Here is a 23281-nt window from a genome sequence, read left to right on the forward strand (position 1 = left end):
GTAACTTGCGAATAGGACAAATTGGCGAAAAGTTCGAAGAGAAAGGTAAATTTTATTTACCGTCGCTTGTGAAACAATGAAAAAAAGCTCTGTAGAGCTTTGGAGCGACCCTAATTTAAGAACAGTTAAAACCAATTATACCTTACGCCCAGCAATTTGCTGATACCTATATGACTTACAGCTGGATCGACTGAGGCAATCCTGATAAAAAGCCTTACCCAAAGACACACTGCATGAGCTCGGTCGACTGAGGCAATTTCATCTACTGTGTACTGCCCTACAATTAATTCTGATTATAACTGGGAGGCGCTTTGTCTGGGACAGATTGTTAAAAGATGAGCAAGGTCAATAGGTGCAAAGTTAAAAAGAACTACAATAACTAAGATAAAAACATAGATCTAGATTAGAAGGTTACAGTTGCCAGCCTCTCAGTGAATAGTATCAAACTGGGGCTGGACTGTATATGTAGGGGGAGACCATTCCGTGTGAGATTGTTGGATCAAGTAGTTCAGGTTCCTTGTAGGTGTGAGGTGGTTATGGTCGAGTGCAATAAGACTTTTCTCTATTTTATTATCACAGCAGCGTTGTTTGTGCCGTGTGGCGGCCGTAAAAAATTCTCCCCATACATTCAATCAGGGGTGTTATATTTCGATCTTCTCAGATCGTTCAGCACGATTTTTATGTCGTGTTATTGGTACTGTTTCTCAACATGACCATTTCGGCCTGGGTGGTTCCAATACTCCCGCTTTCATAGCCTTGGGTATTGTTTAATCACCCCTTTGATAAGGTGCCTGCTTTTTAATTTTGTCTTTTGATAGTTCATGTGATACGCAGGCTCCATAACCTCAGATCCCCTTCCTAAATTCCAGTTGGTTTAGTTCTGCCCATTGTTTTCTCGTTTGGTGCAAACCCTTTACTTTATCTGGGGACCAAACGCCGCTCTTCATGGAATTACACGCCTCAACACGTATATCATTGAAGGTTCCATGTTCACCGGCGTTTGATTACATCTGCGGATGTCTCTAAATTGCCCTTTTTTTACTTTTAGCATGTGTAAATATTGAGTTCTGCTCAACCCGGGGCTAGAAGGCGTGGACGGCAGCATGTATTTCCACTACCGTCCATGAACAGGTTCAATCAAACCGAGCCTGCAACATTTTCGTTTTTGTCGTGTTGAGCGACCTGTGAAGTTTCCACTATTCTCTATTGTACTTTTAGCATGTGTAAATGTTGAGTTCTGCTCAACCCGGTAGCATGCATTTCCACTACCGCCCATGAACAGGCTCAAATAAAACCAAGCCTGCAACATTTTCGTTTTTGTCGTGTTGAACGATCTGTGGAGTTTCCACTTTTTCTATTTTACCTTATTTTAAAAATATAATAAGGGAATTTTAATTCGGCTTTGTTCAAGGGATTGCCAGTTGAGATCATTAAGCATTTGGCTGACACTTCTTGTTTGACCATAGTTGTTACATACGTATCGGGCTGCAGATCGTTGTACTCGTTCAATTTTGTATGTTAGGGTTTTTTGCCAAGGGTGCCATGTAGTGGAACAGTATTCAAGCTGTAGGCGGACATAGGTCTTGTAAGCTGTTTCTTTTACTTTTCTGTTGTTTGTTTTGACATTTTTTGATGAATCTAAGTGAATTGTTTGCTTTCGATGTCATGTTATCAATGTGTTTTGACCAACTGAGATCTTTACTTAGTGTAACGCCCAGGTATTTAACAGTTTCTATAGTTTTTAGTGATATAGGAGAGATCGCCATGACATCCCGCATGAATACCTGTTTATCTGGTGGTGGGTAAGACAAATGTTTTACATCGTTTTGTATGGGATCTGAATTTTTAATGTTTAATAACCTTTTCGCTCATTTATGGATTTTAAAAATTCAAAAGGTTTTGAAATGCTTTCGATTTTCATATTTTCCCATTTAAATATCTTTTTAAAATGAATAACCGTTTTAAATGACATAAGAATTTAATAGCGGCGTAGCGATCCTCCACACTTTTAGAAAAAACACTGTAAGTTAAGCGTTCATAAATAATCCATTTAATTTCGAAATTATAATCAAAAGTAATCAATAAATTGCTTGATTTATACACTTTCCATTGATCAAAAAATTATTGATATTATTTGTGTATTAAGAAAGTTTAAGCCGTTAGAAAAACATCACTGATTACAAAAAACATGGACGCTCGGCGTCTGCCCACCCGGTCTTTGTCTTATCAGTTCTAAAAATAGAAAATACAATGGATTTGTTTACAAACACGATCTCACCTATATTATAGAGTGTATAATTGTATATGATAGGTTTTTTTTTCTTTCGAGTAATCCTCAACACCCCACACTTATCTGGATTGAATTCCATTGACCAGTCCTTTTCCCAGGCTTCTGGGGAATGAAGATCATTTTGTAGGGATTGAGAATCAAGGGAGGATTTAACCGTCAGATAGACAATAGTGTCATCTGCAAAAAGTCGTGACTTACTAGGGAGAGACAGGGCCTATGACTGATCCTTGTGGAACCCCGGAAAGAACAGGAAGTTCATCTGAGGTAAAGCCATCCACAACTTCTCTTTGGGAACGGTCCTTGAGAAATGACTTGGTCCACTGGGATGCTAATGAGTGGACTCCCAAGGTATCGAGGTTATGAATCAATTTATGGTGGTCAACCTTGCCAAAGGCTGTACTGAAATCCATGACGATAACGTCAGTCTGTTGGCCATTCTCAAGATTGTCAAATACCTCTTGTGTGAAGCTTATAAGTTGTGTTTCACAGCTATGCTTTGACCTGAAGCCATGTTGATACCGGCTAAGGAGATCATTTCTGTCAAAGTGGGACATGATATTTGAGACAAGAATATGTTCCATTAATTTAGAGGCAATACATTTTAGGGATATGGGCCTATAGTTACTAGCCTTGGACTTTGGACCTTTCTTGTAAACTGGTGCAACGATTGCTCTCTTCCAGTCTGTTGGGACTTGACCTGTTTCAACAGATAGATGGAATATCTTTCTAATGATTGGGACTATCTCTTGGTGAAGCTCCTTAAGTAATCTTGGGGAAATTTCATCAGGACCAGACGCTTTATTTGGATTTAGCTCCATTAGTAACTTGTCCACGCTCTCAACAGTTATGAGGATCGTTGGCATCTCTGGTGCTGATTTAGGGTTTGTTGCTTTTTTGCCGAGTTGTTTCAGGCTTAGGGATTGGGGCTTTGAAAAGACAGATTCAAACTGTTTATTGAGGATATTTGCCTTTGTGACCGGGTCGGTATGCGTTAGACCCTCACATTTCAAGGGGGCTACACCACAACTCTCTGTTTCGTTATGTTTAACAAGTAGGGTATAACTTTTTCTTACCCGGTTGTGAGTCGCAAGTAAAAGTGACCGATTCCAAATAAGACCAATAGGAGGTTCTTTTTTCCTTTTGGATCCTACATTTTAGGGCCTTAAATGCTTGGGCAATGGGTTATTGTTAACCTTTCATTTTCATGTTTAAATACATTTTGTCCCGTTTACGTATAAGTCTGAGGATTTTGGGGGATAACCAGGGGAGGTCCGCACGTGTCTTACTTAGTTTTGTCCTGATAAAGTGCCTTGCCCGAGGACACACTGCAATGAGAGTAGCCAGGAATCGAACCCGGGGCCTTCACCTCCGTAGGAAAGCGTCTAAGCCCTCTCGAACAATGCATCACATCAGATAGGGTACGTTTATGGTGTATGATAGAAACCGATATGCGCTACTTGAAATTACGAATAATAAGACATTAGGCTCTGCCTATCCAGTGATGTCAGGTAATGTTTTTTTTTTCTTTCTGTATGAAATGTAGTAGTAAGCTGGCGTTTTTGCTCTCTTTCTGAAAATAAGAAATATTTAAAGGCAAATCTTTCAAAATGAATTTTAATAAATGCAAGTAATCATTTTTTCATTTGTCAATGGACCAGAATAACGATGCAAAATGATGTTGATGTTAATGATATTATGTCGCTTAGATCCTAGATTCCACCACTTAAGTATATTTAAAACTGTCTTGTGGGAGACACCTCATTGCAATTCATAAGAATGCTTTTTTTAACAGTAGGCCAAAATAAGCAGTTTCATTCTATTTAATGTCTTTCTGGAAATTATCAAGTTACTTTGAAGCAGCAGTTGTAGGGATTCATGGTTAGAAAACAACAACAACAACAAAATGGTGCTTAAGTTGTAAATATTCATAAGTTGAACGGTATGTATGTTTACTTTGACATATACACAATTTACATTAGTTAAAGATTGAAAACTTTCGTTTTTTTCTAGTATTTCCTAAAAATATATACATGTATTGCTATTACAATGCAAATTGGTACATGGTATCCGGTGCCAGATGAAGCGAACCATTGCATAATAATACCACTGCATAAGCAATATCTTTTAAACGGTATTAAAATCTATAAAGAAAAAAAACATAAAAAGTAAGTAAAGGATCTAAATATGTGCCATGAATAAATTCCACTAAGATAAAAACCCTTGTTATAAGGCGAAATCGTGTACACTCAAATTTCAAGAAAACTAGTAGACATAACACTTAGAAACGAATGGCAGTTATTTAGACAAACAGTTAAAAAAAGAAGTGAAAATTGCTCATGATACCTATGACTTAATCAGAGACATCAAAAGGGATTCATCGCCATTCTGAAAATGTTTAAATGATAAAAAAAATCCGAAAAAGCAGGATTACAGGGTAGGGATAACGCATGTTTTTTTCGTGTTATAACATCTGCAGAATCCCAAGGGTGTGTGTGTTCGGGTTTAACGTCTTTTCAACAATTTTTCAATCATATAAACGAGGGGGAATCCCAAGGGATTGGTTGGTACCCGAGCCCGTAAGGACGAGGGTACCAACGATTCCCGAGGGATTCTGCAGATGTTATAACACGAAAAGATCATGCGCTAACCGAGTAAATGAATATATTGTCCCTCAACGTCATTAAATTTCCAAGAAATGCGCGGTAAAGTCTAGCTGCGCTGTTTTTTTTTTTCACGTTGACGTCATTTTCTTTTGAATTATTAGTTTTGGGACCGTAATACGTTTACGCTTTGCCACGGAACACGCATATATAAAAGGTGTTATAACAGCACGTGAGCGGGAGAATCTCTCTGTTAACACACGTTTTCTCTCTTGTTAAAACACCCCTGAAAAGTGACAGTAACAGCAGTTTTATGCTAGAATAGAATTTGATACTGAATGATTAATATACAAGTGTGTTTACAAAAAAATGAATACTCATCTATACCAATATCTCGCGAATAGAAAGACTAAAATGGATAATATATTAGTAACACCATTAGGGGTTAAACAGCAATTACGTGCAAAACGATCTGAAAAGATGGAAATATAACAGCTCTGATTGAAGGTACGGAGAAACTTTTTACGGCCACCACACGGCACAAACAAGAATGTTGTGACAATAAAATAGAAAAAGTAAAAACTCCAATGAACATATACATTCTCTCTTTACCAAAGTTTTTTGAGGAAATCCAAGAAATGCATTCTACATATTTTTAGTTACAGCAGACAAGCTGGCCAATAAGATCACCATCATTTGAAGTTTACACTGTAGTAATGTTTATGAAGCAAACTTAATCGTAGTACTTGGTGATCCAGTGGACAAGTGGTAACACGCTTGACTGCCAATTAAAAGGTCCACGGTTCGAAATCCGGTCCTGGAAATTTCTAACATACTCTTGAGAGTCTCCCACCTAACTAAGAGGCAAGTACTAGTTTTTCTCAGAAGAAAACGACCTCGCTTGTATCTGTGCTACACATCGGACACGTTAAAGAACCAGATTTTCTATTTGCAAAGATGTAGGCTTAGTTAGCCGGACATATCTCTATCCAAAAGTCTCCTCTCTCTCTCTCTCTCTCTCTCTCTCTCTCTCTCTCTCTCTCTCTCTCTATTGGTGGTCTTTCCCTCACTCTATCCCTCTAGTCAGATTGCTCCGTGTTTGTACTGATAGAGGTTGAATTAGCACCTAGAGTGGCTGCCTCTGTATGTAAAGGGCCTTTGAACGTGTTTGACATGCAGATAAATCTCAGATAAATATTACGTGTATAAATACCTCCTGTCTACAGTAATCTGTTGCGCTTCTCCGATAAATGCATTAGAGACAGTATCTACTATATCTAATGTAACACTCTGTTAAAATGTAACGAAATTGTTTGTGAAATGTATATTAATTTCAACCTATAAAATTATGCATGTATTTATTTCCGTCCACTCCCGCTGTTTTAATTGTTTGAATAAATATAAATTTACAACTTTCACTGATTCTTTAAGTAGGACAAAAGTTGGCTTAGACAGCTTCGCTGAAAATGTTCATGATCAAGGAAATGTAACTCTTCCTGCATATCTAGAACAGGCACATTATAGAGACATTATATATAGGATATTTCTGTTTGGGTGTATTTCATTTTACACTCAATACTGATCTAAATTGCTAAACAAGAGTCCAATATACTGATCGCTAAAAATGTAGAACAGTGGAACAGTCTGTAAGCTGCAACAGACTGTAAATATTCAATAAAATATGTGAAAAGATTGTGCTAAAACACAGAACGCAACCAAGCAATAAAAAACAGACTCAGTTTGAGTGAGTCTTTTGAAGTGAGGTAATGAACAGTATGACATCACTCACACCAACAGCACCGGCTTAGATTCAGTGTTGTTATATTTCTGGTCCTTTGGGATCATAAAGTCCATTCGATTGATGTGTAATAGTTTTGTTTTGGGTTTAACGCCGTTTTTCAACAGTATTTCGGCCATGTTAACGGCGGGCAGTTAGCCTAACCAGTGTTCCTGGATTCTGTACCAGTACAAACCTGTCTCCGCAAGTAACTGCCAACTTCTCCACATGAATTATCAGAGGTGGAGGACGAATGATTTCAGACACAATAATGTCTTTTATCAAATCGTCACGGAGAGCATACGCCCAGCCCGGGAATCGAACTCGCGACCCCGCGATCCGTAGACTAATGCTCTCCCTACTGAGCTAAGCGGGCGGCTTAGAGTTCCGCTTAAGGACTGATTACACCAATCAGGAAGTGACTACTCAGTGTTACATGTGAAGTAGTCAAAAATGTAGTTCCTTGCTGTTGATGAAATCTGGTATAATGAGTCATATGAGGACGTGTCAGTTATATTTTTGGTTTAGCTTTATTGCTTATTGTATTGTGGAAAGATCTAGACCATATTGGTTTTGAATTTCCAGGTATTTGTTTTAGTCTTTGAGAAAATGTCTACATTCGCGTAATTGCTAAACGGCTATTTTCATGGGAGCATTTTCAGAGGATGGTGTTTTTCAGGACAGATTACATTTCTTATATATAACATAACATGTCAATATTTTTCTATTTTTGATAAGAAGACATGTCATACTAAATGACCATACAAATGTATATGGTCTTCATATCAATCTGACTAAAGTACATCTCCTATTACGCTACGCATAGGATCTGACAACGAGCTATTGATGGCCTCGTTCTGACAACCCTTCCGCTAGCCAATCAAAAGCTAACTTACAACATTCTGCAAGCTTTAAAAAGCCTTGGTTTTTGATATCAACAATTTTTATGTCGAAATATGTCAGATGGCCGGTTAGCTCAGTCGGTAGGGCACATGCTCTGTAAGCGAGAGGTCCCGGGTTCGAGCCCTGGATTAAATGCAAATTTTTCTTACTCTTTGACATTCGAATAAGTTGTCTGATTGGTTCAAACGAAAATAGATTTGCGAAAATAAAAATAGAAAAATAGCAATATTGGAAATCCAAAATATACAGAATACGAATGTCAATGGGTCGTTCTCAGATCTTCGTTTAGAAGATCAAGTACTTTAGTCAGATTGGTCTTCATATCATCTAAATGACGTAAAGTACTGAAAATGAAGTCTCAAAAGTTCATTGTTTATTGGAAACAAATAAGGAACCAAAGTGGTAGAGTGTAATTGTCCATGAACAGGCTCAATCAAGCCGGAATAATTTAGTTGAAAAATTAAACAGTGCACTAACACAACATAAATGTCGTTCTGAACGATCTGAAAATATCGAAATGTAACAGCTCTAATTTAATTTGAGCATACAATACTTTCCTTTTTTTGTCGTGTGACCTGTGAAGATTCCATTTTATATGTTTGATAGCTAATGGAAATGTTCTTATAAACACAAAATTAAAGACCTCAAGTGCTCCTGTTGGTACTATTTCAGGCATAAGCGGTCGCCTGGGTAGAACCACCAACCTTACATAAAATAGAGAATAGTGGAAACTTCACAGGTCGCCCAACACGACAAAAACGAAAATGTTGCAGGCTCGGTTTGATTGAGCCTGTTCATGGACGGTTGTGGAAATGCATGCTACCATCCACGCCCTCTAGCCCCGGGTTGAGTAGAACTCAGCATCTACACGTGCTAAAAGTACAAAAAGCAATTTAGAGACATCCGCAGATGTATTCAAACGTCGGTGTACATGGAACCTTCAATGATACACGTGTTGAGGCGGGTAATTCCACGAAGAGCGGCGTAAGCCAGCAACCTTAACCACTCAGCCACATAGGCCCGTCAAGTGATGAATATCTACGACAATGGAAGTCAAGTCTTGGTTAGTTTCAATTGGGTTTGGGTGTGCACATAAACTCCTCGGGGTTTTTTTGTTGTTGTTTTTTTTTTTTTTTTTTTTTTTTTTTTTTTTTTTTGCTTATAACTCTTCGAAGGCGGTGACCCAATATGTTTCTTTAATTATTCTTTTCGCTCTCGTTGTGTATTTTTGTTACGTTTTGTCTGTGTGTGTTTGTGTGTTCTTGGAATATGGCTTTCGGCCTGGGTGGTTCCAATACTCCCGCTTTAAAAGCTTTGGGTATTGTTTAATCACCCTTCGGATATGGTGCCTGCTTTTTAATTTTGTCTTTTGGCAGTTTCTGTGATATGCAGGCTCCATAACCACAGATCCCCTCTCTAAATTCCAGTTTGTTTAGTTCTGCCCATTGTTTTCTCGTTTAGGGCACAGCCATTATTTTATCTGGGGACCATACGCCGCTTTTCATGGAATTGCACTCTGTGCATCATTGAAGGTTCCATGTGCACCGCCGTATGAATACATCTGCGGATGTCTCTAAATTACATTCTGGTACTTATAACACGTGTAAATGTTGAGTTCCGCTCAATCCGGGGCTAGAGGGCGTAGACGGTAGCTTGCACTTCCACTACCGTCCATGAACAGGCTGGATCAAACCGAGCCTGCAACATTTTCGTTCATGTCGTGTTGGGCGACCTGTGGTTTTCCACTTTTTTATATTTTGTTTTACTGTTGTACATTTATCCTTGTTTTTGTCTTGGTTGAAGTTCCTATCCACTATGGATACTTTCAATAAGACCGGGCACGAGATCAGAGCAGTGCACTATTTCCTTCATTTAGAAGACTACTCTAAAATTTAGAACACCGTTCTGAAGCCAGCAAGACATTTCGACTCTAAGCCAACAGAATAAAATCTATCAGAAGATCCCTTGGAAGCACGGAATGCAACTGAACTGAGACTGTTCTAAAGAGGTAATTAAAAGTGCGACATCCTCACTGCATCCTAGCACTGGTTTAAATGGAATTCCATTACAGAGATATTGAATGGATCCTATAATCCCTAAGGACCAGAACATAAAACAACACAGAGTCCAAGTACGGTGAAACATTTTACGGCCATCACAAGGCACTTACAGACGATAATGCCCCAGACAGGGACTTTGTACAGTACTATTTGATGAAGAAGAAGAGAGACCTAATAAAACCTATCCTATAGGAAGATACTTTAAAAGCATATAATTAAACACGACAAAATAACAGCTAGCAAACTCAACCCCAACAGACTACTAGTATTTGACCAAAATGCATTTTGACCCTAACTCCTTGGAAAGTACAATCCTATTCAATCATATGCATAGATAATTTATCTTTTCTTATACAGCCATCTTTACATTTTTGAACCCAGTTGATATCACGTTGGTGTTTAGTTTATAGATAATTCATTTTAGGTCGATTGTGAAGGAAGTTCTACAACTTATATTAATCACTCTCGACACCTCATTCCTGATGGAATCCATCGCCACGAGGGTATGAGAGAAGAGGCCAGTTTCCCTTTTAATGCTGAGCGCCAAGCAGGGGAGCTACTGGTACCATTTTTTACGTCTTTGGTATGACGCGGCCGGGAATCGAACCCACGACCTCCCGCACTCGAAGCGGACGCTCTACCACTAGGCTATCGAGGCGGTTTTACGTTGGTGTTTGACACAATTCAACAGGCCTGAAATATAGAGAACCTGGTTTTTTCTTCATAAATGGTTTTAAAAAAACATAAGTTCAGATATAGATGTGATAATGAGTGTAAATAAAATTATTTTTCTTATTATATTTACAGATTATCACGGATCTTGTTTCATTTTCGGAAATAAAGGCCATTTCGATTATTATTATTTATTGAATTTCCGGCAGAAACAGGAAGTCGTTCTTTTTAGCTAAGGTAATGGACAACTTGCCATGAATTAATAGGGCGGTTAAAAATCTAATGACATCTGTGTTATTGTGCTTCTTATGGTATATGTTTCATTCTGATTTTGATATTGGTTTATTTCCAAGTTATTTCAAGTTTAATCTGTACTGAATTTTGTTTTCGTTCCAGATTAAACATGGGTCGCCGACCAGCTCGGTGGTGAGTAGCCAATTTCTGTATTCGGTATTGCGTCCGTATAACCTGCATATGAGTTGTGTATTAAATTTTAATAAATGTTTTCATTTGTTCATGGAAGTACCTAATGTATGCTTTTATGTTAATAGTTGGGAAGACGAAAAGAAGACTATTTTTTTTTTAGTTTACGGATCACAGGGGGTCAGAACCTGCCAACTTTCAACCAATATATTTTCGCTTTTTAAATCAAACTGAGCACATGTCTCGATCATACAACAACTTCTGTTACCATTTCAATATGTTTAAAAGATCTCCCATATGCTATCAATGCTCAGAAAAACTAAAGACAACTTACTCCGAGCATTTTCAACACAAACTAGCTTGTCCAAGGAATAGGAGAATAGATCCCAGCTTGATGTCAAATTTGCTACACAGAGCCGGGACACAGACAATATCGTTAGTGGTTAAAATAAAAATACTAGCCCATGATTTCAACTGCCGCAGTGGCCGAGAGTACAAACGCTGGTTATGTGAGCTTATTTTTGGGCAGGGCCGCAGGTTCGCTCAGTGCAGTGTTCGAAATTCACGGTAGTCCGACAGCCCATGGCTACCAAATTTCAGCTTGGGCTACCGATTTTCCACAGGTACAAGCCCGACTGGGCTACCGAATTTTCCTCATTTGTTTTTGTTTAAAAAAAAACATGCTAATTAAACATGCTAAAGTACTGCATCATGATTTTCCAGACTGAGAAACGCTTATGGAATTATTGGTTTTTGCACTCTTACGTGTTGACAATCAAACACAGTGTCAAAGACATAACCGCAGCTCTAACTGGCTGAATACAATCACCTCTAGCGTAACGGATAATTTGATTAGCTTTCACACTTCTCGCGAAAGTCTCACAAGTACCTGCAGTAGGTGGAGCTTAAATTATGCTATCAGCGTGTGTGTAATGTGTATTCAGCACTCGGTTTTACATATTACAAATTGTCAACAGTCCGAGTTGCAGTAATTGGCGAGTGCGGATCCTAAAAAATCGGACACAACAGTTTAGATTTCGTTTTGGCAAGGAGTGTCATGTCCGATGCTTTTGGACTCTGACGATGCTGATCTGGACTGGAGTATTTCGAGTTAAATTTTTTCAAAAACATGGCAAACATGTACTGTATGTCTTTTTTTATTACTTCAAAATGCATAGAGATGTCTGTAAAACAAAATGTTATATGGTGCAAAAATTATGTATTTTAAAGTGGCATTATTCGCATCTTACAGCACGTAGTGTGTTTTTGGTGAATGTTTTATAAAAGCAAGTTTTCGGTTGCTGTGCATTTAAATGTGTTTAATTAACAATAATGCCACATAAGTATTTGAAAGTGATGCTTTAGAAATGAAGAAATCGGACTAATAAAAAATAGTTCATTTCTTCAGTCTTGTACGCAATGATCTCCCTTACCTATAAGCAGAGATTTCTGAGGTTGAAGGGAAGCAACTCCTGAAAGCAGTTTGACTTTTCTTAAAAAGACTGCCCCAGTCAAAATAAGAAAAGTCATATTTAAAAAGTTATTATTTCGTAATGGTAACAGGAAGAGTTTGGTATACTGGGTTAAAAACTATAATTTCCTCCACCCTTTTTACACACATATCTATTTGTGCTGTATTTTTATTTGAAAAATGCGTATAATTCCACTTTAAGGTGTTAAAGTTCGGGCTAAAGAAATTGGTGTCGGGCTTGGAAAATTTTTAATCTGGTAGCCCGAACGGGCTATTGGATTCAAATCTGAATTTCGTACACTGTCAGTGCTATGGGTAATCTTTTTTTTCCTTTTTTAGGTATTTTTTTTTATATCTTGAGAATATATTGTTTAAAAAGAAAATGAAAATATTATATTGGAAAAAGAAAAGAAGAATGACCGAAGCGCGGAGCGAACCCGTGGCCCTGCCCAAAAGAGTTCTTTCAAATCCAGTGTCTGTACGATCTCGACCATCGCGGCTGTTTACTTTCTAAGCAAGCATTTTTTTTAACCGCTAACGATATCATCTGTGTCCCGGCGTAGTAAATTTGACTGCGCAACATCAAGCTGGGATCTATTCTCCTATTCCTTGGACAAGAAAATCGTGTTTACATTGCGAAGTAAGTTGTCTTTAGTTTTTTTGAGCATTGATAGAGTATGGGAAGTTTTCAAACATGTTGAAATGGTAACAGAAGTCGTTGGATGATCAAGACATGTGCTCAGTTTGTTTTAAAAAACAAAAATGTATTGACTGAAGGTTGTCAGGGGCGGCATGGGAGGGGTGCTGACCCCCAAGTGTCTGTGTTACGGATAGCCCATGAATTGATAGAATGTCTGTAATTTAAGTTTTAATTGTATAGCATGATTTCAGTGAATTAACAAAAGTTAAAATATTTCAGTTACAGATACTGTAAAAACAAGCCATACCCAAAATCAAGGTTTTGTCGAGGTGTTCCAGGTAAGTCTTTTAAAAATTGTCGCAATCTTTTCAGATTAGCAGTTTGTTATCTACATCTGTACAACCAACAATCGATTTCCGATTATGACTGGTCGGCGCTGTCAGAGAAATAGTTGTTAGAGAAATTTAGTATATTACAGTGTTAAAAGTAAAAGATAAAAGGACAGTATGCTACAGTTAAAATAGGACCTAATCGAAGAATTACATAGAGTGTGACCACCGCCAGCCTCTGTAAAGATACTGAGGCTGGGGCTAGCTTTGACTGATGTGGGGAGGGAGTTCTAGAGACAGATGGTTCAAGGGAAATAAGAGTTAGCAAAGTATTTACAGCATGCCCACTCATTTTTAAAGTTGAGGGTACATGTACCCCCTGCTTTTGCAAAATAGGGGTACACTTCAAAATTTGGGGGTACACTACATGGCAGATCTGAAAATTTTCTATTTAACTACTGAAATTTGTATATTACATGTTTTTTTGTGTTTGTTTTTTGTTGTTGTTTTCTTCATACAGAACTCTCGTGGGTGGGTATAACAGATGAGATAATTTTAGAAAAAGTAAATGTTTTTCCAAAGTTAAGATAGGAAATTCTGAATCAAAACACCCTCCCTATTATTATACTAAATATAAATAATTTTTCAGCAAGGTTCATGTATTCCCAATTTCGTGAACGGAACACGATTCGTCCGAAATAACATACAGTCAACTGAAGACTGGTAAATTTCGTCCATCAATAATAAATGGCCAAACTATTACAGATATGCAATGTGTATCAAAATTGCAGTTAAATATCGAAAAATAAAATACTGTTAACTTTTGTGAGTTTATTAAAGCTAAAATGCCTTTTTGCGTTTCGTATCCATTCTTTTTTTGCACACGACCCGTATGACGTCCGACTAAAACATTTACCAAACCCCTCTATACAGCTGACATTACGCCGAGAATTCGGTGAGAAACGAAATTATAACGTTCTTGACCGGATCTGCGATTTAGACCATACCAAACAATTGCAAGTGTCGCGATGAAATAAACAGCGATATTTGCAGCTGAACTAGAGTTCCGATCTCTGCGTGCATGTACCCCCAACAAGTGATTTTTATGCGTGCATTTGATATTTTGTACGTGATTCACGTACTGCAGTGCGTGAATGGGCATGCTGTATTTAGTTAGTTTAGAATTAAAACTTAAACCTTCGTCAACAGTTAAAATAAAAAAAATCAGGGTATGAAATACAGTTAACAAAGTTATTTCCCAAAGTACTTTGTTAGCCTTACTCATTTGGCTTATTGGGATGACTTATTTTATGATCTGATATTTTATTAGCAATAACCACAGGAAAGATAACTCCTGCAAACACTTTATTCAGGATTTCCAAAAAATGTGACCACAGAAAAATTGGAATGCTCGCTTTCACTTTTGAAACGGAGCTTATTGTGTTGCATGTAGGGTATCTTAAATACTTACGATTTTTAAGGCAGGAAAGCGTGCAGATTGGAAATTATACACTTTTTTCAAAGTGGAAGTACCATGTATTTGAATGGGACTAAAATTTCATTTTTTTGTTGAATGCTGTGTAATCTCTCTAAAGAAACTAGGGAAATCTTCCTTTTTTGTAGATAAATAAGTCATATTAAAATAAATCAAATACACGTAGCAGAAAAAATGCAATTAGCTGCGGTCACTTTTGCACAAAAATCTGAAAAAATGTGTTACGTGTCAAAATCTAGGACATGACTTTTAACACCCTGTAAGTCTTGATCACTAAATTTTATGGTCAAAGGCACAATTGATTTGTCATTCAGACACATACAAGTGTCCAAAAACTTAATTTTCATCTTGTAATCAAAACTAACAAGTGGAGGTTGTTGCTAATTTATAGTTGTCATCCCTCTAAGCCTTACCCGTTTCTGCATTTTACTGCTAGGAAAACGAAGACATTAAAAAATCCCAAAAAGTCATAATATACTGGTCAGACTTGCTTGCTCTAATAAATTCGACATTAATATTTGTGTAGAAACTTCAAATGGGTTGAATATAACTCATAATTTTAAATAAGAGACTTAAATCTTCGAAAATATGTTGTGACGGACTGTGCAAGGAGACAGGCCAGACACCGGTTTCAATACACAACAGACTGCCGACGAAACAAAACACAAAATATACATTCATAAAATGTCAGCAAGGCAAGTTTATGCTTTAATCAGTCAGGGTAACTGTTTCAAAATATGTAACCTATTTCAGTTACTTTTTCAAGCATTTTATAACCTGTATTAGTTATAAAATATAGTTAACTCGGGTAAGTTATTTAAAAAAAAGTGTTTTTGCTGTTCTCACAAAGTGACCTTTAAAGTGAAATTAGTAGCAAACTGTGGTTAATCAAATTCTCTTTTAGTCTGAGCATGACCTGATTATAAGCATAATGGGATATTAAGAGTTTTATGGCTTTAAAACGTTTGCGTAAAACTTTACCAGCCTTGCGTAAAAAAATTTTACTGCATAGCAGGAAAGAAAAAAGGTCAAGGATTCAGGAAATAATTGCATTAGTCTCATTCAAAATGAGGAATTGGCACCGGAGGGCTTTGTAATATTTTATGATAACTGAAACAAGTTATGAAAGTTTAAGCAATAACTCAAATTGGTTATAAACTGCGATAACTTGAAACAGTTACACCCCTGACTGTTAATGTCAACATAAATTCATTATCAGAGATGTAATCATTACAAATACTTTGTACATGTACAAGAATATGTTCCCAACAGATTTCATTGGGGATTTCCTAGTAACAGAAATATGCAGAATAAGTTTGGACGTGACAGGACAGCTAGTCAAAAGTTATCACGCAGTCCCAAAACGTTCTATTATTTGGACTAATACTTTGTATGCACTAGTACCCTGTTTTATTACCACTATTTGGATAATAAAAATAATGTATTTTTATGCTAACTGAAACAAGTCTAGAAGAATCTGCTGTATAAAATGTATTGTAAAAATTGTTTGCGTTTTCGAGATCAAAATTATTATTGTTCATTGCAGACCCGAAGATCCGAATTTATGACTTGGGACGTAAGAAGGCATCGGTAGAGGATTTCCCTCTGTGTGTACATCTTGTGTCTGATGAATATGAACAGTTGTCATCTGAGGCATTAGAGGCTGCCAGAATTTGCGCCAACAAGTACCTGGTCAAATACTGTGGCAAGGAAGCTTTCCATCTTAGAATGAGGGTGCACCCTTTCCATGTAATCCGAATCAACAAGATGTTGTCGTGTGCTGGAGCTGATAGGTAAGTTCGGTTACATATGCAGTGGCTATCGTTGGGGTGGGGAGGGAAGGGTGCAAACTATCAACATTTATGTGTATTTTCCACACTGGCAAATTTGGTTACACTGTTGCTTTATATTTAAGTTTATACCCTTGGTGTAAAATCATGTAAATATTGTGTAGTCGGCAGGATGATAAGGCTTGGATGATTGAAATGAATTTGAGACCTAGATGTTTGTGATTGACTTTTGATTTGTTTGTTTGTTTTGGGTTTAACGCCGTTTTTTTAGCTCATCTGATTTTGAAAAAAAATGATGAGTTATTGTCATCACTTGAGCGGTTGTCGGCGTTGGCGTCTGCGTCGGCGTTGCCTGGTTAAGTTTTATGTTTAGGTCAGCTTTTCTCCTAAACTATCAAAGCTATTGCTTTGAAACTTGGAATACTTGTTCACCATCATAAGCTGACCCTGTATAGCAAGAAACATAACTCCATCTTGCTTTTTGCAAGATTTATGGCCCCTTTTGTACTTAGAAAATATCAGATTTCTTGGTTAAGTTTTATGTTTAGGTCAATTTTTCTCCTAAACTATCAAAGCTATTGCTTTGAAACTTGGAATACTTGTTCACCATCATAAGCAGACCCTGTACATCAAGAAACATAACTCCATCTTGCTTTTTGCAAGAATTATTGCCCCTTTTGGACTTAGAAAATCAGTTTTCTTGGTTAAGTTTTATGTTTAGGTCAGCTTTAATCCTAAACTATCAAAGCTATTGCTTTAAAACTTGCAACACTTGGTCACCATCATAGGCTGACCCTGTACAGCAAGAAACATAACTCCATCCTGCTTTTTGCAAGATTTATGGCCCCTTTTGGACTTAGAAAATATCAGATTTCTTGGTTAAGTTTTATGTTTAGGTAAACTTTTTCTCTTAAACTATCAAAGCTATTGCTTTGAAACTTGTAACACTTGTTCACCATCATAAGCTGACCCTGTACAGCAAGCAACATAACTCCATCCTGCTTTTTGCAATAATTATTGCCCCTTTTGGACTTAGAAAAATCATTTTCTTGGTTGAATATTATGTTTAAGTCAACTTTTCTCATAAACTATCAAAGCTATTGCTTTAAAACTTGCAACAGTTTTTCACCATCATAAGTGGACACTGTACATCAAGAAACATAACTCTATCCTGCTTTTTGCAAGAATGATGGCCCTTTTTAGACTTAGAAAATCATGGGTAGGACAATATTTCTATTATACAAAAAAAAATTAGATGAGCGTCAGCACCCGCAAGGCGGTGCTCTTGTTCAACAGTATTTCAGTCATGTAACGGCGGGCAGTTAACCTAACCAGTGTTCCTGGATTCTGTACCAGTACAAACCTGTTCTCCGCAAGTAACTGCCAACTTCCCCACATGAATCAGAGGTGGAGGACTAATGATATCAGACACAATGTCGTTTATCAAATAGTCACCGAGAACATACGCCCCGCCCGAGGATCGAACTCGCGACCCCGAGATCCGTAGACCAACACTCTTACCTATTGAGCGATTGACTTTTGATGATCAGCTGTTAATTAGTGAACTTACGAAAGTGTTTTCGCTTCAGACTCCAGACTGGTATGCGTGGTGCTTGGGGAAAGCCACAGGGCACTGTAGCTCGTGTACATATTGGCCAGCCTATCATGTCTGTACGTGGTAGAGATCCAAATCTTGCAAACATCATAGAGGCACTTCGTCGTGCGAAGTTCAAGTTCCCAGGAAGACAAAAGGTAATCTATTCAAATTGTTTGAAAACAGTTTGTAACAGCAACTCGGGGCCTGCAAAGAGCTGGGTAACAAAATATCAAGGTCTGATTATTAACTTATTTCACCTGTAAACAACTTTGCTAATCTAATGATGCTATTTACCTACATTGTCAGAGAAAGGACGATGAAGAAAACTTAAAACTGAAGATTAGCATTGCATGGTCAGGCAGAAAGTATGTGTCTTCATATGTTTGCTTAAATAAAATGTTGTTAGATACATTGTTGAGACCAAAGTATAATTGCTAGTACAGTATTACGGCTGAAGAAGTCGTGCGAAGTTCCAAGTTCCCAGGAAGAGAAAAGGTGATCTATTCAAATGGAAAACAGTTTGTAACTGCAAAGAGCTAGGTAATAAAATATCAAGGTCTGATTATTAACATATTTTACCTGTAAACATCTTTGTTAATCTAATGATGCTATTTACCTACATTGTCAGAGAAAGGACGGTGAAGAAAACTTAAAACTGAAGATTAGCATTGCATGGTCAGGCAGAAAGTATGCGTCTTCAAATGTTTGCTTTAACTAAAATGGTGTTAGATACATTGTTGAGACCCAAAGTATAATTGCTAGTACAGTATTATGGCTGAAGTTGATTTAATTTGCTAATCTATCATTAGGTATAATTAGTTGATAGTGGTGTAATTATGTTGAGACAGGACGGCTTGATAACATAGTACAATTTTGTCTGCCCATTTGTAGGTGTCGCTGCCAGTCGCCACCTGAGCCATTTTTCAACAATTTCATGAAAGTGGCTTCAACATTTTTATGTGGCTTAATGTAGGGTTATTTCCTTAAGTAAGATTACATGTACTTTTGCATCGAAGATGGCTCAAAAAGTGGTTATTTATACAAACTTTGTGTTTAGGGTGCACCTGTGTACAGTCAGGCTGCCATGTTTACACCCTTAAACAAGATAGTGTTGTGTTTGATTGGTAAACATTTACAAAATATTCCCAGGTTTAAAGAAACCATCACTGTCAGACCATCTTGGTCTTTCTCTGTTAACAGAACTGAATGAAACAAGTGTTTTCTTGCCTGTAAATGTTAGTAAACATCATTTTTATGCACTTGTTTGATATAAAATAAATATGTAAATTCCATTATTGTGGCGAAATTTTGTTGGTGTGGCAGAACTTAACCATAAAAGAAAGCTGTATACAGTGCTAAATTTGATTTGATTAAAATAAGTTGTTCCATTTCTCAATGGAATCATATGAACCAGAGCCAAATATAGCGAAGAACATCTGAACAGCATGAAATTTTTGAAAATGTAAAAAAAAAAATTCATTGTGATTTTTTTCTATTTTCAATTTGAGAAAATAATGCCTGTATGATTGTAATAAAAGGGGGAATGCCATCCAGAGTCATGACTAAAGGCAATAATTGAAGGCTGTTTAAAGGGTAACGTTTCATGTAAACAAAATTCTGTATACATGGGAACCTTAGAGCCTTGGTTTATGGGGTTTTCTTTTCCTTCTAAATAGGGACCACTTCCCCTCAGAAAATTTCTTTTACATCATGCAGTTTTCCCCAAAAATTGACTACATCAGGTTTTTTTTTATTCCCCTTTGCCCAAATACTGAGCTATTTTTTCCCCCAAATCACAGGCCTGGGCCTCTTCCCCTCCTGGTAAAAAAAAACCCTGATTCCAGTGGACACTTCTAGTTTCACAATATCTCTGCCAGTCATATGATGTATTTATTACCTACATTGTCAGACAACTATGAAGTAGAAAATTACAAACTGAAGATTGGCAATATTTTTTTTTTCAAGCAAATTTTGAGCAGATAGTCCTTTGTGAGTAGTATCTATTATTTATAAGTGATCATTGAATACATTTGAAGTTTTAGAAGAAAATTGGAGAAAAAACAAATAGTGCATACAAAAATTTATATTTATGAAAAGAAACTTTTCCATCAGTAATTCAGTGCTAGTTACAAATTTCAAAACGATACTCAACAATTGATATTCTGAAATTTCACCACTTTATCTAGAGCATACTTTCACTGAGTTTTAAAGTTCAGAGTACTGGTATTATAATATTAAGGGTTACTTACTAGAAACGCGTTAAATTAACGGCCCCAGGGCCCTCGTTTGCCGATTTTTGGGGCCGAAATTCGGCCCCGTTCCCCCCTCGAAATAGTATGCTTTTTTCCCCCGAAGTATAGAAAAATTCCCCCTCGAAAGAAAAAAAATCAAGAAAAAAATCGATACCCGATAGTCTTAGGAGCGTCTCGTAACTTAATGAGCCTGATAAAGTTTTACTCCTTCCTCTTATCAGTCATTTTCTACAGTAAAACTATATCCACGATAAACACGTGTATTCAAAATAAACACACGCGGTCATGCCCTCCTGCCTTTGATCTTCTGCTAAATTCCCGCTCTTTATCATGTGGACATGCCACGCTGATTTTTCTTTATCAGCAAGTTACGTCACGGCGAGTGAACATAGGTAATGAGAATCAATGAAGTGTTAACATTAATTGTAAAGCGGTACCCGTATTGAGCCTGCATACTGTCAAAAAAGGCGCCAATTATTAAATTATCGTAATTAAGCGACCAGCTGATTACCGAGATTTCTTCATGCAAACTTTAAATTAGCTCATTGTTTAATGATTGTACCTTAATATCAACCAGAAAATCCACAAATTTAAATGGATTTGGAAAGTAAAAATAAGTTTAGAATGTCCGTTCACGATTCTAATTACACCCGATGACATATGCAATTTTTCCAAAATTCACTAAAAAAACTTGACTTTCAGTGCAAGTTTTAATGAAAAGTAGCATCATTATTTGAGGAACTATCTCTGGTTTACCTTAGTGGACCAAGTTTACTGGCAAAAACAACATTTCAGAGGACATTCCAAAAGTGTACCAGTATCCGGATAGTACTTTTTTGGATACATTTTTACAGTGTTTTAGCACTTTTCTGCTAACAAAAAAAAAATATGGAAGAAAAACCTCATCAAATTAAAATGAATTTTGATAAAAATTTATTTACAATATCAGATTATATGACCTGAAACAGAAATTATTATTATGTTATTATGATGTAACATGTTCTTGGTTTTAGTAGCTATTAATTACTTAGTATTACTTTATAAGAAAATATAGTCAATTGTATTGATGTGTTGGGGCAGGACTCTTGTATTTTGAAAAAGGACCGTTCAAAATTTGGACCCTGCTCCGGCTGCTGCTGAGACAATGTCCGTGGATACTGCTAGTGCTACCGATAATGACGACATGTGAACCTCGCTTGGATATCACATAACTGATTTAATAAAAGAAAATAAAAGTTGCCTGTTTTTAATAGATTATGTTCTGTACAATACTTCAGATATATTCACATTAGTTTGATATCTGTAATACTCAACTGACCTTAATTTAAGGGGTTATGATCAGATGTCATATCTCCAGAGTGAATTCCCCCCTCCCTTGAAAACGACGCGAAATTCCCCCCTCCAAAGGCCCCGGCCCCAATCCCCCAAAATGTAGAGAGGGCCCTGGGCCCATGCAGATTTTGATGTGCTTGCCAAGGGAGCTATATGTAGTACTGAATTTGTCATTTCATAATACAAATAAATTAATGATGGACAATTGTTTGTATGAAAGCCATTCTTATGATGCCATTATTTACCTACATTGTCAGAGGTTTAACAGTGAAGCAAAAACTTGACCACTGAAGATTGGCTAAAAATAAAGTGCTAAACATTGTTTTCGTTACTGATATATTACATCGTTGTTGGCGGAATAATCTCCCAAGCTTTCAGATCACCACACCTGTTAATGCTTTTTCAGATCTTTGTTTCCAAAAAGTGGGGATTCACGAAGTGGCCACGAGAAAAGTACCAACAGATGAGACAGGAACATAAACTGATCCCAGATGGCGTCACTGTACAGTATAAACCAGACAAGGGACCTCTTATTGCCTGGAAAAACCGCATGGAAAAAATCTATGGTTAATTTATTGTTAACAGACTGTAGAGAATAAAGTGTGGTCAAGAAGAAAGTTGTGTTTGTGTTTTGAAAAGTTCATGTCAAAGGCAGTTGGCTCCAAGGACACTTTCTATGAATAAGCACATAATTATGTTGAAAGGTGAATTGAAGTTTTGTGCCATAGCTTCAAAGTTCCCTGATTTCAGCTGTTTTGAGCCGACTGTTAGAGAGTAAGTAGAGCTATTAGCGTTATTTCTAGAGCGACGCAGCGGGACGCCCCGCCCTGCCCTTTTTAACTGCCGCCACGCTGCCCTTAAAATGTGCCCTCCTGCCTAAGTTGATCTTCTGCAAAATACCGCCCTTTATCCTGTTGACATGCCTCGCCGATTTTAAGATCAGCAAATTAAGTCACAGCGAGTGCACACAGTCGATGAGAATCAATGAAGTGTTAAAATTAATCGATAGAGTACTGATCCATTGTACTGTCAAAATGGCACCAATTAATGATTGTCCGTAAGCGGCCAGCTGATTACTGAGCACGTGAAAAGTGCCCTGTACGATTTCTTCATGCAAGCCTTAGATTAGACCATTGTTTAATGTAATAAGGGTGTCTGATCCTACTGTAATTTCAACTGGAAAATACACAAATTTGATGAATTTCAAAAGCAAAAATAAGTTTAGAATGTCCTTTCACAATTCTAATTACACCCGATGTCGTATGCAATTTTTCCATAGTTCCTTCAAAAAAAGCTGACATTCGGCTTATTTTTATGATAAGTAACATCAAAATTTAAGGAAGTATCTCTGGTTTACCCTAAAGCATCGAGTAAACCAAGTAAAAAACACTTTCAGCCAACATTCCGAGAGTGTACCAGTATCTGGATAGTTCATTTTGGATATATTTTTTTACAAAGTGTTATAGCACTTTTATGTTAATGAAATATTGACAAAAGACCTAATCAATATAAAATGAATTTTGATAAATATTAGTAACAATGTGACCTGAAACGGACCTTTTCATTATGTTGTAACATGTTGCATGGTTTCAAGCTTGTATATACATATAAAGGCCTCCGCTATTTCATATTCACATGAGTAAGTTGACA

The 23281-nt window shown here is 37.0% G+C and overlaps 1 protein-coding gene and 1 non-coding gene across 2 annotated transcripts; both read left to right on the plus strand.

Annotated features, from left to right (window-relative positions):
• The first annotated feature begins 10698 nt into the window (after positions 1–10698).
• Positions 10699–22248, plus strand: LOC123564216 (60S ribosomal protein L10-like). Its single transcript, XM_045357602.1, has 5 exons — positions 10699–10728; positions 13116–13174; positions 16207–16453; positions 18040–18202; positions 22038–22248. The coding sequence occupies exons 1-5, from the start codon at positions 10706–10708 to the stop codon at positions 22200–22202; spliced, it is 657 nt and encodes a 218-aa protein (XP_045213537.1). The 5' UTR covers positions 10699–10705; the 3' UTR covers positions 22203–22248.
• On the plus strand, positions 19921–19993 carry LOC123565137 (small nucleolar RNA SNORD34). Its single transcript, XR_006689125.1, has one exon. It is a non-coding gene; the product is annotated as a small nucleolar RNA SNORD34 (small nucleolar RNA).
• Positions 22249–23281: the final 1033 nt, after the last annotated feature.

Source organism: Mercenaria mercenaria, chromosome 2 (genome assembly GCF_021730395.1).
Source record: "Mercenaria mercenaria strain notata chromosome 2, MADL_Memer_1, whole genome shotgun sequence".
Lineage (NCBI taxonomy): Eukaryota > Metazoa > Mollusca > Bivalvia > Venerida > Veneridae > Mercenaria > Mercenaria mercenaria.

Coding starts and splice junctions, on each gene's coding strand:
- LOC123564216 (XM_045357602.1), top strand. CDS start 10,706: ATGGGTCGCCGACCAGCTCGGTG. Junction 16,454..18,039: donor TCGTGTGCTGGAGCTGATAG/GTAAGTTCGGTT, acceptor TTTTCGCTTCAG/ACTCCAGACTGGTATGCGTG. Junction 18,203..22,037: donor AGTTCCCAGGAAGACAAAAG/GTAATCTATTCA, acceptor ATGCTTTTTCAG/ATCTTTGTTTCCAAAAAGTG.